Source organism: Varroa destructor, unplaced genomic scaffold (genome assembly GCF_002443255.2).
Source record: "Varroa destructor unplaced genomic scaffold, Vdes_3.0 BEIS01000002.1, whole genome shotgun sequence".
In the NCBI taxonomy this organism is placed as follows: domain Eukaryota; kingdom Metazoa; phylum Arthropoda; class Arachnida; order Mesostigmata; family Varroidae; genus Varroa; species Varroa destructor.
Genome location: NW_019211455.1, coordinates 3,878,670 through 3,895,186, shown reverse-complemented (window position 1 = coordinate 3,895,186; position 16,517 = coordinate 3,878,670). Strand labels below are relative to the sequence as shown.

General features: G+C 40.5%; 1 protein-coding gene across 2 annotated transcripts; it reads right to left on the bottom strand.

Annotated features, from left to right (window-relative positions):
- Nucleotides 1-242: 242 nt before the first annotated feature.
- Nucleotides 243-15,478, bottom strand: LOC111244186 (uncharacterized). 2 transcript variants are annotated; one of them, XM_022790980.2, is made up of 5 exons: nt 15,241-15,478; nt 2,226-2,530; nt 1,799-2,073; nt 1,080-1,392; nt 243-929 (listed from the first exon to the last, which is right to left on the bottom strand). In XM_022790980.2, the coding sequence occupies exons 2-5, from the start codon at nt 2,456-2,458 to the stop codon at nt 749-751; spliced, it is 1,002 nt and encodes a 333-aa protein (XP_022646715.1). In that variant the 5' UTR covers nt 2,459-2,530; nt 15,241-15,478; the 3' UTR covers nt 243-748. The 2 variants fall into 2 exon arrangements, with proteins under 2 accessions (XP_022646715.1, XP_086836741.1); XM_086980615.1 differs by lacking the exon at nt 15,241-15,478 and having other exon boundaries at nt 1,799-2,125; nt 2,226-2,517.
- Nucleotides 15,479-16,517: the final 1,039 nt, after the last annotated feature.

Sequence of the window (16,517 nt, the reverse complement as noted above, 5' to 3'; positions counted from 1 at the left end):
AAGAAATGTTCCGTTTTTCCAAACTTTTATTAGGAATGCATTTTCCCTATACTACAAATCATTTGGTTTAGCAAAATGAACCTAAACGATCTGAGACTTTTGACGTTTTTAATGTTGCTAGGGCGTTGCTGTTATCATATTAGAGACTGAATCCCTCGTTTACGTGATTATTCGTGACTGCTGTATATCTGAAATTGATTGGCCGCTGTAACGTTTTCGTTTAGACGGATTAGAATCCTATGTTCGATGAAGGTGGATGCCATCATTTATTTATATACTATTGACCATCGTTGTATTTTACCTATAAAATACCAAGAGCAGGTTCGACAATTGGTTGTCTTTATTATTTTTTCAAGTTCTTAATAACCGTTATAACTATCACATAACAGCTTAATAACATTTTTTGTTCGTTTTATCATCCTTACGACAGTTTAACATAGCTTTTATTTGACTCGTGCTTGGTTGAGTGAATGCTTACATTGAAATGATCGGAAGGGTGGTGTTCTGTAACTACCAGCTAATACGCTAGTCTGCGGGCTATACTAGGGTTCGTAATAAAGTAATGATATTTTGCGAGAGACGTGGTAACTATCATATCGGTTATCGATTAGAAACTCACGAATATATATTTAGAGATAGCAACCTGCCGTCACTTTTGCGTAAAGCCACACGAGGCAACCAATGACAAAATAAGAATTTAAAGTAGTTTTTTAAAAGTACATAAAATTGCGCCGGTATTTCCGACGAATCACCGACAGACGAATGCGCTCTTGTAGAGACAGTCAAAGTCATTCCAAAGATACTTTAAGGAAGCCATCATCTCGATGCAAATCTGTTTTCCTCGTGAGTTATTAGGTTGACCGTCGCCCCAGAGCTGCATACTTGTGGGAACCGAACGCCCGTCTATGTAAGTGGCGTCTGTGCCTCCTCTGAAAGAACAGAAATAAATTGTAAGTTGCAAGCCAGTTATAATTAGAACGGCGTCAGATTGTTTAAAGACATATATAATTTGGTACGTATAGCTAGCTTGACATGAAACGCTTCGTTTTTAGTCGTAACTTAACAAAGCCATTACTTACTCGGTGATCTTCTTGACGCCAATCCACATACGGCCGATTTGGCGTATTTTCATCGCTTCCACCAGAATATTGTGCTCCTCACGTGTTTTTGGCATCCCCAGGGACATATTTCGTCGGCGGCAATATTCCGAGGAATCTCTGAACGTCATCGGTTCAGTGGTGAGAAAGAAACGTGCGCCAATTTTTTTCGCTTTTGTTGTAGGCTCTGATGGTAGTGAAGCTAAAGAAATTGGGTCGGTTGATTGGACAGATGTGGCTTTGGATTTGGAGTTGCCAGCACTGATCAATGCGGTACCGACAACGGCAGAAATCGCTTTAGACAGCAAGTGGGATACAGGCAACGCAGTTAAAAAATGCTGGTTACACAGAGAACTGTTGGCTAAGGCAGAATGGCAAGCGATTAAAAGTATGCTTTAAGAACCTGCGCAAATAAAATATAGACAGCTAACGATGGCACAGGTTGCCGATTGACAAGGGACGGAAGTTAAGCTCAAAGATGGCCCCTGAATTAAGAAATTCAAGGAATCGTTATTTAATTTCGAAAAGAAACAGTCACATAAAACAATTTTGTACAAACATTCGCGATAATGCAAAATATTATAAAGATGTAGATAAAATAGGCCATCTGGAACTATATCAATACGATGACTAATTTAGCTGAAGTCTTTGCAGAATGCATCCAAATACACCTAGCGTTAAATCTGAAATAGAGCCTGAACCTGAGTTTTCGCCGATAGTCGCTAGCCCGACCGTCGTTGTAGTTGCAGACGTTAAGGTCGTCCATGAATCTTCATTGCACCCCTTTAAACAGCGGTCATAGAGGAGACAGCCGTTATCACTCCAGAGGGTTTTGACATGAGTTATCTCTGATCCGAGATCGAAGTAGGTCATGCCGGCCGCGGGCACCAACGAAAGATGGAAACGGTCTTTGGGGTGACACAAGAACGTCGGGAAAAGCTCGCACCGTCCATGGCCATATACTAGAGACTGGCATCTAATTGAAAAGCGGTACATGTGAATGCAGGGAAATTGTTCTTCGCTAAAAACTACACAGATTATAGGCAAAAAGAGAATTAATTAGAGGTAGCCAGAACTATTGGCATTGGCTAGTCGGTCAAGCAAATTGGCATGAAAAAGTACTCTTACCCCAACCGGATACAAGCGCTAAGGCACTGTGACACGGATGGCAACTCAGCGCTCCACAGAGGAACGCAACCTTGCAGCGTACGATTGCGTCGCTTAAAGCTCGCAGCGAAACGGGTTTCAGTGCCGGCATCTCCAGTGGGCAAAACCAGCAACAGAATTAGCGCCAACTGAATAGGGCTTGTCAACGATCCTGATCGAGAAGTTACTGTCGACAACGACAGGACGCTGGCCATTGTGGGGCTCCGTTAGCACAGTAAAGCGGCAGTTACATACCACACCTCGTCGGTGTGCTGCTGTTATGGAGGCTGAAATGTTACGAGCCATATGAAAATTATAGTGAATGATAACCTTTGGCACGCTGACCGCGGGCGCTATATGAACTAGCGATTCCTCTCATCCTTATGTGCAAGCTTCGCTTTGGAATATAGTGATTTCAAATTTTTCTTTAAAACAGCGCCATTTTGGAAAGCGGGATTTTTTTTGTATACGGGCATGCAACTTTGGCACAGTTCATAAGGCTATTCTAGGAAGATTCTTGTGTACATTCCCTGTCTTTCCTTGCTGTCATAGAGCTCGATATATATCCAGTAAGACCAAAGAAAGTGAATTGAAAATATTTTGTTTTAATAGGGTAATAGTGCAAATAGCTGTAGCAAATAATATGGAGAGTTTCAACAGCTGAATTCTGTACTTCCGAACATACATATGTATTGCCGGGTGCCATTGTACTTAATATTTCATACGCAGGGCAAATTTGCCACAGTAATCTGTCTATTAAATGGCTTCAAAATCGGCGTAAGTCTGAACACACATTCAATAAATTATCTTGAACTTAGCGGAAAAGCATAGAAACACCTTCTTTACTACGCCCTCATCAGCATCCTTTAACTTCAAAATCTAAGGACACAACACAGTTATGTAAAGGCTACAATCCGAATCGATATACTGTTTACCTGCACTATGAATCACGAACTCTTACGAGTACATTTACATACTACTGGTAGGAACTTTGCTCTGTTCGCATTGCAGCGAAACAATGTATAGGCAATTTTCGCTTTGCCAACCCTTTCGTGGACGTATAGGCTCGCACTATGTGCGACGTTTCTTTCGGAGGCATGACAAAAAACGAAACTTCAATTAACCGGAATCCAATACTGATTCAAACGTATGTTTACGTCGCCGCCTAGGTATGTTAGTACTACATTTATCGCTAATATGGAATGTCAGTTGCTCGTGTGTTCCGTGGGTCGGGCGTTGAGTCTAACATAGATAATGCACAATTTCGCTCAGAGTCAAAGACTGTTTATAGACCTACTGTTTTGGTGATAGATGCAATATGTGATTCCATCCATTTCAGTGCTGTACCCGATTTACAATGTAAATTCAAATCCACAGCTTGAAAACACGTGATCATATATTAATAGATATTTCAATCAGCTGTACCTTTAATATGTGTTTTACCTTATGTATCCCAGCATCAGAGCACAACTGTTTGTGGAGAAATCGTTTGGAAGTTACGAACTTTGCCACTTGCCCTTCCTTTGGTTTGCTTTGAAAAAAGTATTGAATAGATACTTCCCTTACAACTATTTTAAGTTTATTTTCTAAAAATCTATCAAGGCCTAGCAGTGAATGGTATCATTAATTCGTAAACGCAACCGTTCCTTAATTATATATATACATATATATTAAAAGTTACCTGCTAAGCATAATGGAGTTCATTTTCGAAACAAGTAGCTTCAGAGATGTCATAAGGGTTAAACCGAACTCGAATGTAAATATATCTAAGTTTTATTCTGTACTAGTTCTGAAGATGGTACCCATAAGTCACAACCCGTTTCCCCTCTCATCCTTCCGGTTCTCTGGTGCAGGACGCTCCCCCAAGTTAGGTGTTTGCTTTCTAACCATGAACGTGCTACATTGTTTCGTCTTGTTTAGTTTCTGCGCTTCCTGTCTAATATTTTTTGCACTGATATATTGCTTCGACCAGTGTCCCGAAGTGTCGCTTCCTCCCGCCGACTTTTCGAAGTAACTGCTTGTCTGTTTTCATATACAACACGTCCTCTTCATATACAAACAGCCTCAAAGGGCTGAAGTAGCCCACCCATCATCGTTAGCTTCAGCTGCGGCATGCACTACAGGCAGCGCGGTATGTTCAATTATGCTCGTAGATCAGCAAGCCACCAGTGGTTTCGCTCACATCGTTTCGAGCTTAGTACCTTCGGTTAGCTCTAGACACCTGTTTTATCATAAGATACTTTCTCGAAAGTGTGCATAAGTCAACCGTTGACCCCCGTTGTTTAACATGGCAAAGCATTCTCCAATACATCTATTTGACCATCTCAGTTTTTTGTGCGACCTGTCAATAAAATGAACGTGTTCCGTGATGTTTATGGCTGCGATTCTTATACATTTTTGTACGCACTGCTGCTATGGGAGTCCCGTTTCACGTCTGTTACTTTTTTTTACCGTACATCAAATGTTCTATGTTATGCAGCTTATTGACGTTAACTGAGGTAGGCGTCGCGAACTCACGCTTACCGTAAGACATAGCGTTCACCTAACTTCGAACTCTCGCTTTAATATTTTCTAGTTTGAACGAAACGATGACGCCAATAATAATGAAGCGATTAACAAAAATTCAAGAACATATTATCTCAGACAATATGTGCGTATGAATCGATTAGACGATAGCCGATAGAAAATATATAGTTTGATGGTAAGTGCAGAGGTAAGAGGTAAGAGCAAAAATTATTTCATTGTTATATATATACAGAGGCAATAACTGGACGTCGGATACGGTTCGACCTTTCGAACACTTCAGCTCGATACCTAATTTTTTCTTTTTACCATTTAAACCCGCCTACGCAAATAAAGCTGCTGAATAAAAAAGAACGGAACAGCCGATCGTTGAGACTTGAAATGGCTCGGTTAATGGTTTTATAGCTGTTACAGCCTTTGTATCGCTTGTACACGAATCGCGCGTGAACTGTACGCGAGCAAATCATACGTTGGTACTGCGTGCTATCTTTCCGTTGGTACGTTTCCGAGAACGCTTAAGTATCACATAGGACTCTCCGAGTTAGCGTCATTTTCTACAAGCTTATACTTGTTTACATTTAGCGTCGTGATGTTTACACATCTTAGTCGGACTCTTATTAGAATGGCTGCAATTGATGAACATAATGAAGTAGGTCACCCTTTTGTTATTTTGTCGTCTTCATGGCCTATTTCAGCTTCGGGCTGAACATTAAACGAAAGTGGTCGCTGAACTTGCGGAGCGTTCAGGGGGCCAAATTGCGTATTATCGTCCTGAGCGAATGTTCCTGCATATCTAAACTGGTTGAAGATTTTGTCCAAGCGGCGTTCAAGAAAAAGTCTTTAGTCAGCTTAAGAAGAAGATGATTTGTGGCCATTTTGAATAAACCTCAACGATAATCGGAGAGTATTTCCAGCTCAACGTCGCCTAATTGATGCGCCCTCGAGAACTCAAATTTGTCGATTTTTTGCTAGCAGGAAGGTTATGTTTAATATGGTTTTCCGCCGCGGCAGTATGTTTCTCGATCCTTTCAATACATGCCGGCTATTTCATCTGTTTCATTCGAATAATTACAGAATATCTAATGTTAAATGTCTTAAAATACTTGGAACAGCTCAAGAAGTGGTGGAATATTTGTCCTATCTCCTGCCACCCTAGAAAGCGCATCACGTCGATTTTAAAATTGTCAGAATGTCCGGCCCCAAGACTTGTTCTGGTCACCATTCCAATAGTTTAAACTTTCTGATCTCTCTCAACTGGTCAATGATCAAGCATGAATGTATTTCGGTTGCGGCTACATTTAGAGCCCTGGCGAAAACGTCTTCCGAGTTTTTTACTGCTTACCTTCTCGCTTATAGAATAAACGAAGAGCCTATTAATCTTAGCGAAGAGGGTCAATGCCAAGCGATTGCCTCTCGTTGTAAATGGCAAGCAATGATAAGTGTCTGCATACGCCTGATGGTCAGAGAGGAATGTATTCTGAAAAAGTATTAAAGGTAGAAGCCGATGATTCCCGATAGCGAGTGAGTTTTCAAGACACTGTTTAGATATCGTACTTATTTGTTTTTTTGGATAACTCATGGACGGCGGATGCCTCATTGGATAATTAAACAGTCTGAAAAATGCATTTTTTCAAGAAATCTACGTTTTAGAAGTACGAGTACGCGGCGCTTTTCACCTTCCAAACTTCAACAGTAACGATGATGTCATCAAGGTATAAGCGATCAGTGTGCCACTCACCTGCCAAAAGGTTTCCTTTACTCCAAAGCATGAACGTTCTAACTAGTGGAATCCTGTGTATGTATCGATAGCTTAAATGTTCGTTCAAATCTTTGTTTATTATCATCTGGAAATAGGTTTTACTTAAATCGACTGAATTTAAAACGAAAACGCTCCGCCAATTTGTGAGGATGCCACCCTGTGACGGATAATAACCGGCTTTTCGGATATTTTTCCAGCCCGTACTAAGGTGGCGTATAGATTTAGTCTGACAGGTTTTTTATGTTGGTTTTGCGGTAAACAACCTCTGAAACTTACTTCCTAGCCGTTTCTACCGACAGCTCAGGGCTGCAGGCGCAAGCTACTAGTCGAGACTTCTGAAGCTTAATTGAAAACCTGCTACAATGTTTTAGTTATAGTTCAAAGCCAATTGGAGCATAATATACCGATGTGTTTTAGTACATGTTCGCCTTATTGGAGAATTTTGATCGCGGTGATTTACGCGTTTTCATGGGAAGCCAGAGGCTGTTGTTGTTACTGGGTTTCTTAGTCCTGCGTGTCATATTGTGGTCAATCACGTAGCGCTCATTTCTATCCTCTTACATTTAAAGTGATAAACAACACTCAATACATATTTGATTCCTAACAGCGTTCTAGTTGCGGCCGTTACATTACACAGTGAACGTCGTAGCGTTAGTTTTCAATCGTTTCAGGCTTGAAGTTTAACGTCAGATCGTAGCTGGTCCTTGTATTCATCCAATGCAACGTTTCTGGATTTTACTATCAAGTGCATTATATTATGAGTGCTAAATGTATTTTGAACTATCATTAAGGGAATTTGCCTTTTTGTGCGCCTGCTGTTTCGGTGTGCCGGTCGACGGCCTACACTTGTCAGCTAACGACCTGTGACCAAACCTTACTCTTATCCTCGCGCCTTAAAATCAACACAGTTCTTGAAAAGAATGCATACGTTCGCCTTACCATTGTTGGTTTTACTGAATTTGCTATCATTAACCGCACCGTCTCGTGGCTGCATACAGGTCTGCTAATCTTGCGAGTCGTATGGGGAACTTCCAATGCATGTCTTACTTGATAGTGAGGTTCTTTCAGTATCGTCGAGTCCTTCGAGATGTCGCAATCTAATTTGGCGGATATCACCTTACTTCAGGTTACATAGCACGAAAATCATTACCATTGATTATTTTTTATCTTGTTTATTTCGTGTTTACCAACAAATTAAATTATTTGTGTGATCGTCAGCCGTTACTATTGCCTTTCGCTTAAAGGCGCTGGTGAAGCCGCATAAATACATTACTTGTGTACCCGAAAAATCTCGTAAGGATCTTGCAAATTTGTTCAGGCGAAAAATTTTTCAGCATGTTTTTGAAGAAGAACCTATGTCTGAAGCTATGATACGTGCTCGATCTTTATCGAAACGCCCCATATGAAAACAATAACGTCAATATGAGCTCTTGAAGGTTAATCAGCGAGCATCGATATCAGATTGTATTAGAACTGAAGCTGTTCTTGTTTCCCAACTATTGGATACTCGGCTCGCTCTTGGTGACTTTAGGCACCTTTGAGCGCATGCACGAATTATGTCGACATGACGACGCTTACATAGACCTTGTGAAGGCGCCAGAATAATATATGGGTTGCCATGACTAACGAAAATGGGTCAGCTGCACTAAGCGAATGAGGTTTGATGTCCCCACGAAGTGACTCGAAAAACGATTTTTTGGTAGAAATCAGTTTATACAATTAAAGGCAGCAATGACAAGATTCTCCAAAACTATACAACATTATTCAAAAAAAAAAAAAAAAAGGAAGTTATTCATAGAAAATGACTGAAACGCAAGTTAGTATTGATGATACTAACGATAACTTTGGAAGTTGGTAATTGATGGTAAAAAAAATCCAATTATGTTCATATTATTGGACTTCCAATAGCTTAACGGACATTACAGGACACAATTTCAAGGTGATCGTTTCGACCCATATCTGAGGTACGGAGTTAGGACTTGTGCGTACAGCGGGCAGGATCAGCAATATGACGCGAACTAAAAGCATGCAGCATATCCAAGTAAGGAATTGAATACAAGTGAAGCATCGAAATGTTATTGGATTATTGTCATTCTAACCTCATTTAGCTGTTTAGGAGGGTCCGAAAAAACATAACAGAATGTTATGTAGCCTTAGGAAATTCTTCATTTGAGGAATCAGGCGTACACTTTTGCTACAGTCACGCGGTTGATGCGAAATAGCGTCGCCACAGCCGCTTGTATTACTCGATACTTGTATGCACAATCAGGGAAGAGCTAGCAGAAGTGTGCCAAGAAAATTAATATGAATCGTCCACTAAAAGATGAATTCGTATATACCTATACCGTTCTGGATATTAGACTGCATTCAGCAGGTAAGATATCTTAGACGAATCACCGTAAACTGGCGACAAATCTTCCTAAGTGGGGGGTAAAAAGGCTGTTTCCACTGGTGGCCGGCTTACGCTGTCGACCTTTACTAGATGGTCGGTCCCCAGTACCCGCACAATAAGACACAAATTGCAGTGAACGTATAACCGTGTGTGACTGCTTAATGGATTCTACATAGATATCTAGAAGGTCGCCCGTGTTGTTAGACAATGGAGCCCCACGTTATTACTTTGACAGTTATGACGCGATAGAACGTTACGTGACTTTAATACCACCGCGATTTAGCAGCAACCGCGTAGACCCGGCCACCCGGGTCATCAAATATTACTTACGCATCTTTACGGACTTATTAGGCCTATCGTGTACATTCATAATTATAGGGTAGATTTTTCTATTAGGTTCGCCCATCTGGTCAAGTCTCGTCCAGCCAGGAAATAATGAAGGGAAAATGATAATGGGGGGACTAAACGAGGCTGTTATATTGCAGTCGCCTTCAACTGTTAGATGGATTCGTTGTAGCTAAAGTGGAAGCTGAAGAAGAGAATGAATCAATTTGCAGGGTTGATTAAACAATGGTGTACCTTAATTGCAAGATGATTGTTATTCTGTTTATAGCTATTGTTGTAGATGTTATAGCTACTATAAAACTATGGGAAAGGCAATCAAAAGTATGGACTTATATAAGTAACGGCAACCAAGCTGAATATGTTGTTCCTACTGTAGTTTGACTATGCGGGGTCGTCCTCGTCTATTCGGCTAGGTGTAGAAACAATTGTCTCCATGTGACGTCAGTAAACGTACCGACACACAGAAACGAGGCGCTCCGATACAAGGATCGAGGGTGAGCAATATCAGGCGTCACGTCGACACCTGTCTGACGATGGACAGCCCGAAGGGTGGATCGTGACGGACACAGGTGAACTGAGTAGTCACCCATTATCCGCCTGCGGTCACTGGCAGGAGCTGACGTCTGTTGTTAGCGTTGCTAGCATAAGGAAATTAGCACCTTCAGCAGAGCGAAAATAATAGACTGAACGCTGACTAAGAGCGGGTAAATGTTCCGATTGCTTTATTTTTCTGCTACTCGTTGCCCAATAGCAATACGGCAAATAGCACTGTTAATTTATTTCAAAATTAGAATTTTCCAAGGAGACGAAGTATCGGAAACATAAACTCAATGAATGATCTCGCCGTTCTACTCAACAACAGGCAGAGTTGTTAGATAAATTTTCCCGAGTTATTTTAAGATTTATATTTGTTTTTCTATTTTTGCTTTATTTCGAGGTAGCATGATACGGTCGACAATAGAGTGATTAATAACATCATTAGAACACATCGCTGATCGTAAAACTATAACTTTCGTGTATATATATATATATATATATATATATATATATATATCACACAACAAACATCACTATGATATCTGCAATCATGAGACAGGATCGTTTCTCATTGCCTTGCAGTTTCCTTCTGAATGAACTGTTCAAAAGCTTTATACAGATAGGTATATGTATTTACTTTCCAAGCTAGTATGTACATGAAACGTGCACTTCACGCAGACCCATTGGCCCGCTTAATTTATCAGACTAATCGCAGCTTTGTCCTTGAGAATTGCAAAGTGCCATCTGTGCATAATATTAACCTAGTTAAATCAAGGCCACCTAGCAACTCTGCAGGACCCCCTGATGCTATCAGTTAGCATTGGTAGAATCACCGTGGACCTGGCCGGTGTGTCAATCTACAGATTATCAGTATTCAAAGCTACACGTTTCCAAACCGCAGTTTCGCTATGCCACTTATTTGCAACGTGGCTTGTTCAGCGCTCGGTTTATGATGCAGCTGCCGATTATCAACGGCCCTATAAATGGAAAAGTCATTATTCAATACATGCATTAATATGACATTGGCTTCGACGCATGGACGCCTCAGAGGTTCTCAAAGCTAATTCAACAAATTCGAATTACAGGGACAACGTTCACTAGTAATATGTGGCCTAATTAGATGACAGTCCTAACGAGATGCCTGATAGGACAGTTCGCGTACGCATCCGTTTGGTTGAAGGATGCTGTATTTATTTTTTTCGCTGAATCGTCATGGGTGCGGGCAAGGCAGACGCCAAAAATTTCCACATATTAAGTTCCTTGCTCATAGGTTGCCCATAACTTTAACGAAGTGCCAGAACGTAGGACTGTGAGGCTTCTATCGGGCCACTAAGGCAAGCAAATCATTTTCAACACAATAACATAATCTTACTGCCTATTAGGCTGGTATAAATCATTAGTTTTTAGCCTGTCATAAATCCAGCCAGCCTGTTATTTATAATGATTTCATCTGACAATGAACGGGCCTGGCGTCCACCATTCAGTCGAAAAAGCTGTTTACTACTGTCGTTACAAATGTGTAATATAGGTCAATTTCTCGATTATCAGCTTGTTTTCCTTTAAAATATATTGCCAAGCTTAATTTCGACAGGGCAAGAGTTTGAGAGGCTTAATTTCATATCATGTTGTCCATAAAATCGAATTTTTTCATTCGATTCATTACCGGAGACGAGGCTAATTTTCTACTGGATGCTATAATCAGTCCAACTGAAGCTAAGACAGTACCGGAGGTCGAACCGGAAACATTTGTTTCTGAGAAACATAACCATAAAACATTTTCCATTTTGTCTCCAATGAACCCAGTTTGTCTTCTATGTCTTCTATGTCTAATCTAATGTCTTCTATAAACCCAGTTTTTGTCAAAGTACCCTTTAGAGCCGAACTCTCGTTTAATGTGTATAGGCGAACGCCGTTCAAAGGCAGAAATGACTGTGCCCCAAGACCCTTTCTGGCCCAAATTAAATTTAAGTGTGCTATATGAAATAATGGTAAATATGAATTATTTGCAGAATATAGAACACTATTTACGAAATAATTTGGCGTTCTATGTATATTGTTTGCTTTATTCGATTCCTTCGAGTTCTATTTTTATCATTAAAACTTAAACACCCACTTCGTGGACTCCTCTAAAAGACACCTCACATATTCAACGCTTACGCAATCTTGCCATTTCGACCAGCTTGATTATTAAATTTAAACCATAGTCATGTTGATCTTACTTACTACGGAATTTAATTACGTGGACGACAATTCAAGCGTAGGACAGTTTTACTACGAGGCACAACTTGTTTGCGTTAGGTAAGTTAATGCTATTCTATTCGATTGGTCACTACATGAAAGCCTCACAACTTTTCCTGTTAATAGTTGCTTACAGTCAACTTGAGTTTGTCCGTATACAGAAACGAATATGCTGGATAGCGTTAGCGAAGCTTATTGCAGATGGCTTTGCAGGGGCTCAAGTTCTAGTTCTCTTACTTACAGCTTTTGTTAGCCCATATATGCATAAGGGGAAAATTTGTAGCTACTAGATAATCTGCAAGGTTATAAATCTTGGTAAGTACCTAAATTTTCTGCGAGCCATTGCCAACGGTGCGGGCCGTGTCACGGACGAGAACGTATCTTAATGCGTAGGCATCAATGTAAAACAGGGCTTGCCTTCAATGAAAAAATAAGTGCTCAATAAGTGTGCCGCTAATTATAACTGATCATATACATTAAGTTGAAGCTAAATAGCGGAAGAACCGCCTGATTTGGCGACACGCCTTGGCTTTGTCGGAGAACGATAAGTCAAATAGCGAAAGTTAGTTCTGACGTATTCATATAAAAATATAGTCAACTAGCGACCTAGAATAAATATAGTATCGACAGGCATATTTTGCAAGGAACTCCCCATACTATCCTGCCTCAGATTTTTCGACATTACTCGTTTCAACGTCGTCGTACAACGTTTCAAGCTGGTTTTCTCTCTATATTTAGACGATTTTGATCGTATGGAGGTTTGAGCTCTAACTATTCGATGAAATATCTTTTTTCTCATATAACTGCCATTGGGCAATTAAACGTAAGCCAATTGTATACAAATAGATGCTATATGGTGTTGATTTTAACTACTATGATCGTTGGTCCTGCATCCGTGTGGACATACGGCGAGAGTAGACGTCTAATTTCGAAATTAAACACAAATCTGCGTGATCGAATTTGGAGCAGTGACTTTGACTCGTGTTCATCCAAACGTCTCAATTGTTCAAGCTACCGCATTTCAAGTTTGCAATCAAAGTCCGCTTAGGTATCCCATTACCCGAAGCAAATGTTAATAATGACCAGCGTCACCCACTAATATTAGGAACATTTTGAATAAAAAGTCAGGCCACGTTTGATTGCACGTGGCGCGTATATGTTGATGACGTAAAATAGAAATTTACCAAATAAACATTATTAGGAGCGTCGCATCTTTATGCAGCCTTCTCGTTAATATTATTATTACTGTGTCCGACGCAGTAGGGCGTCGTAATAGCGTTATCGCTATGAACAGCAAAAGTATTTAGCGCATGTTCAAGTGCCGCAGGCGGGGTGAGCCCATAGTTCCTGGCCATACATGGGTCCACAGTCTACTTCTGTCGCGCAGAACAAAATCCGATGTTAAACATTCGGACATAAGAATGAGCGAGCTAACTGCTGCCTGGCCAGCCAAAAAAAAGCCTATTACTTTCGCGTGCGGGCATAGTGATGAAGCCCACAGCCGGGTGAATATACGATGGCACAATGATAAGACGTGACCGGCTGTATAGAGACTGAGCAAATAGCTCTATCTGTCTGTGGTTTGGCCACGTGTACGTAGTTTAGGACCAATGTAGCACATAGGAAAGAACACTGCCAATCTGCATGACTAAACGATTTTTGGGCTTGTTTGAACGCTTTTAGACCATGGGTTAGCCACGAGACGAACCAACGGAGCTTCACGCACGCCATCTGTTGGCAAGCAAAAACACTTCAACATAATAACAGCAGCTGTATTTACGCGCAGGCAATCCATCTACCTCCTCATCGTCGCAATTCACATCGAGATGGCGAACAGCTCCGCATGTGTCGATTGTAAAGATCACCGGCCATAGAAGCAAAGTTATTTAAACATTCGCCCGTACGATATGATATTGGTTACTATTGATATTTTTATTGCGCGTTCGATAATATAAATTTGAGTACGTTTCTCGTATTATCCTGAGTGAAGTCCGCCTACATATGAGCAAGTTAGCAAGCAGACGCAGATCAAGCGATGGCCAAGTAAAGGTTCTAGTTTAGGTTGTTGTTATGAAGTAAGTGACTGTCCGTTAGTTTAAGGCCGATATATTCGAGCCCAACGACTATACGTATAGCAAAAGCGTGAGCGTTACAGTCTGCACCGTCGCTCGAATTATTTTTGGGATTTATTTTGTTACTGCGATTTAAATGCTTTCCTATTTTACTATGAAGGTTTAGAACGACTGGCTGTTTTTTTATTTCGTGCCGACTGGTTATGTTACGTTTTTGACGAATGACAGCGGAGAAATACACTGTTCGTGTAATCACTAAGAGCGTCTTTATTTTACGCGTTTCACGACAGCACCTTTTTTGCCTCTGCTCAAGCTCAGTGAGCTTCAAATGGCAAATTCATTAAAGCCACTTTGACTTTATGAACGAATGTTGTATTTGATTTAGAAGCACGTGAAGATCGATCTATTTATGTTATTTCAACTAAAATATCTGCTTTGGTCTAAATAATATAAATTAAAGTATCAACTGGAAAAAACTAATCAAGATATTCGTTATTAAACAGAGAGAAATAGAATACTTTAAAGAGTCTTCAATGGAAGTTTGATAATTTACTGAGTGAATGCTCCATTTGATGGCGGTGCTAGTAATTTATTTGGGCAGTTTTCTTATCTGTGTTACTATAGACAATTATTAATTATGTATTGTAGTAGACCCCTAGTGAGAAAATGATTGGCATAGGTCCCAGTAACAGGCTAGTGCAGAGAACAAGAATCAACTATACGGTTCCATATATAGCAGCAGTAAGAATATTTTACAGCTTATTAATAGCTTATAATTAATTACCTGATTAAAAAACACAAATTCAGCTTCAGCGATTAAAAATATCCCCCGCTGGAAGAGGGATACGGACCCGTTCCATTGAAGTTTGTTTAGTTGAAGGTGGAAGGCAATGCGTTTAAATGTATGCTACTATCTTAAGTGCTTTTTTAACAATCTTCCCGAATCTTTGATGAACAACTGATCGAACAAACAGGCTGATATAATCCTTCCCCAACAATACAATGTTATAGTATATGGCTATATAATACCTCTTTAAAGGTTTCTCCTCCTCTCATTTAAGCACTTGCTTATTTTGTCAATGGTGAGCTTTCGTAAAGCTTAAATCCAGCTTCTTCCATAATGCTACTTACCTTTACCACTGTTTCAACTTCTTGACACGGCCAAACGTGGTTACATCACAATAAGTGATTACGATTTAAGCTTAATCGACGGTTACTAGTTATGGACGCTATAGCCGAATGCTGGTTTTAGTGTTCATACCGTTTGTCACCGACCGCATATTACGAGGAATAAGTAACAAAATTCTAACTTGATTTCCGTAGATAACAAACATCCTAGCCGAATGAAGCAGAACAACTGGAGAGTGATTTGCCCTTGATATTTTGTATATAAGAGTTGAGCTAAATTTTGGAAAAAGCTCAAAAACCCTCTCCTTTGTGGCATCTGACATTGTCAAGACTGTGTCGCTGTTTGAGGGAGAGGTATGCATCGAAGCGCGTCCGAGCATGCTATGTAAAGCACGTTTCCTAGGAATAACGGACGCAATTTAGAAACTAGCTGCCTGACGTGCTTCATGAAGCAAGCTGATAAAGTCGTTTCGGATCACACAAAATTGCCTCTTTTTCGAGCCCTATCATTTCGTAGGCCCTCCTTCGCAAAATGCAATCGTGCTCTACGTGCTCAAATATTTTGCACGTACAGCTTACATTGCGCGCCAACTTCATCGTTGTCGCAACAGAAGTGATCAGGATGACCACTGCGGTGCATAGGTGGCTCATTATGTTTACATTCGGGTCAGCTTGCTTACGGTTAAGGACAAAGCTATCTATTATATCAATTCATTCGGACGACTGAAACGCCGTACTTGTGCAAAACCCTAATTTAAGATGGACATGGCCGCTTGCTTTAAAGCTGTTATGAGCTAGTGCGACTACAATGGAATATATAGAGGTAAATGTAGCTAGCTTTTGATGCGAGCCAACCAATATCCACTCACAGTGGATATTATTTTAGATGGAACAATGCAGTGGTAAGCGAATGGGCTATCAACACATTAGTAATGCCGCTGGTTTGAAAGAGGTACTGTTGTCCATTGCGGTGCGCTACGGCCCTGTCACTCTTTGTTCGCCCCTTTTGCCTACTTAAGGATTTGCCCGCCGCCAAGGTGTAGAATTTTATAGAAACTCCGAGAAAAATAGGTGTCTTGTGGCAAACAAGATACGTTCAAGTGCAGCAGTATCCTGTTATGTGAAACGTGTCCAGTTTCAATTAATAGTTTTTTGCAGGCGTTTGCGGCCTGATCTGCAAGAATTCGATAAAAGATGGCGTGCTAATTTCTATTGAACTAAACGCTAGCCTATATTAACGAGATTAGTTTCTTTCCATTATACGCTTCAGGCATACCGTA

Bases quoted from the DNA above. Each gene is read 5' to 3' on its own strand.
- LOC111244186 (XM_022790980.2), bottom strand. From the start codon at position 2,458: ATGGCCAGCGTCCTGTCGTTGTCGACAGTAACTTCTCGATCAGGATCG. The intron at 2,074-2,225 runs GTAAGAGTACTT...CTTTTCAATTAG, and splicing joins AGCGCTTGTATCCGGTTGGG to ATGCCAGTCTCTAGTATATG. The intron at 1,393-1,798 runs GTTCAGGCTCTA...TGCTGTCTAAAG, and splicing joins GACTATCGGCGAAAACTCAG to CGATTTCTGCCGTTGTCGGT.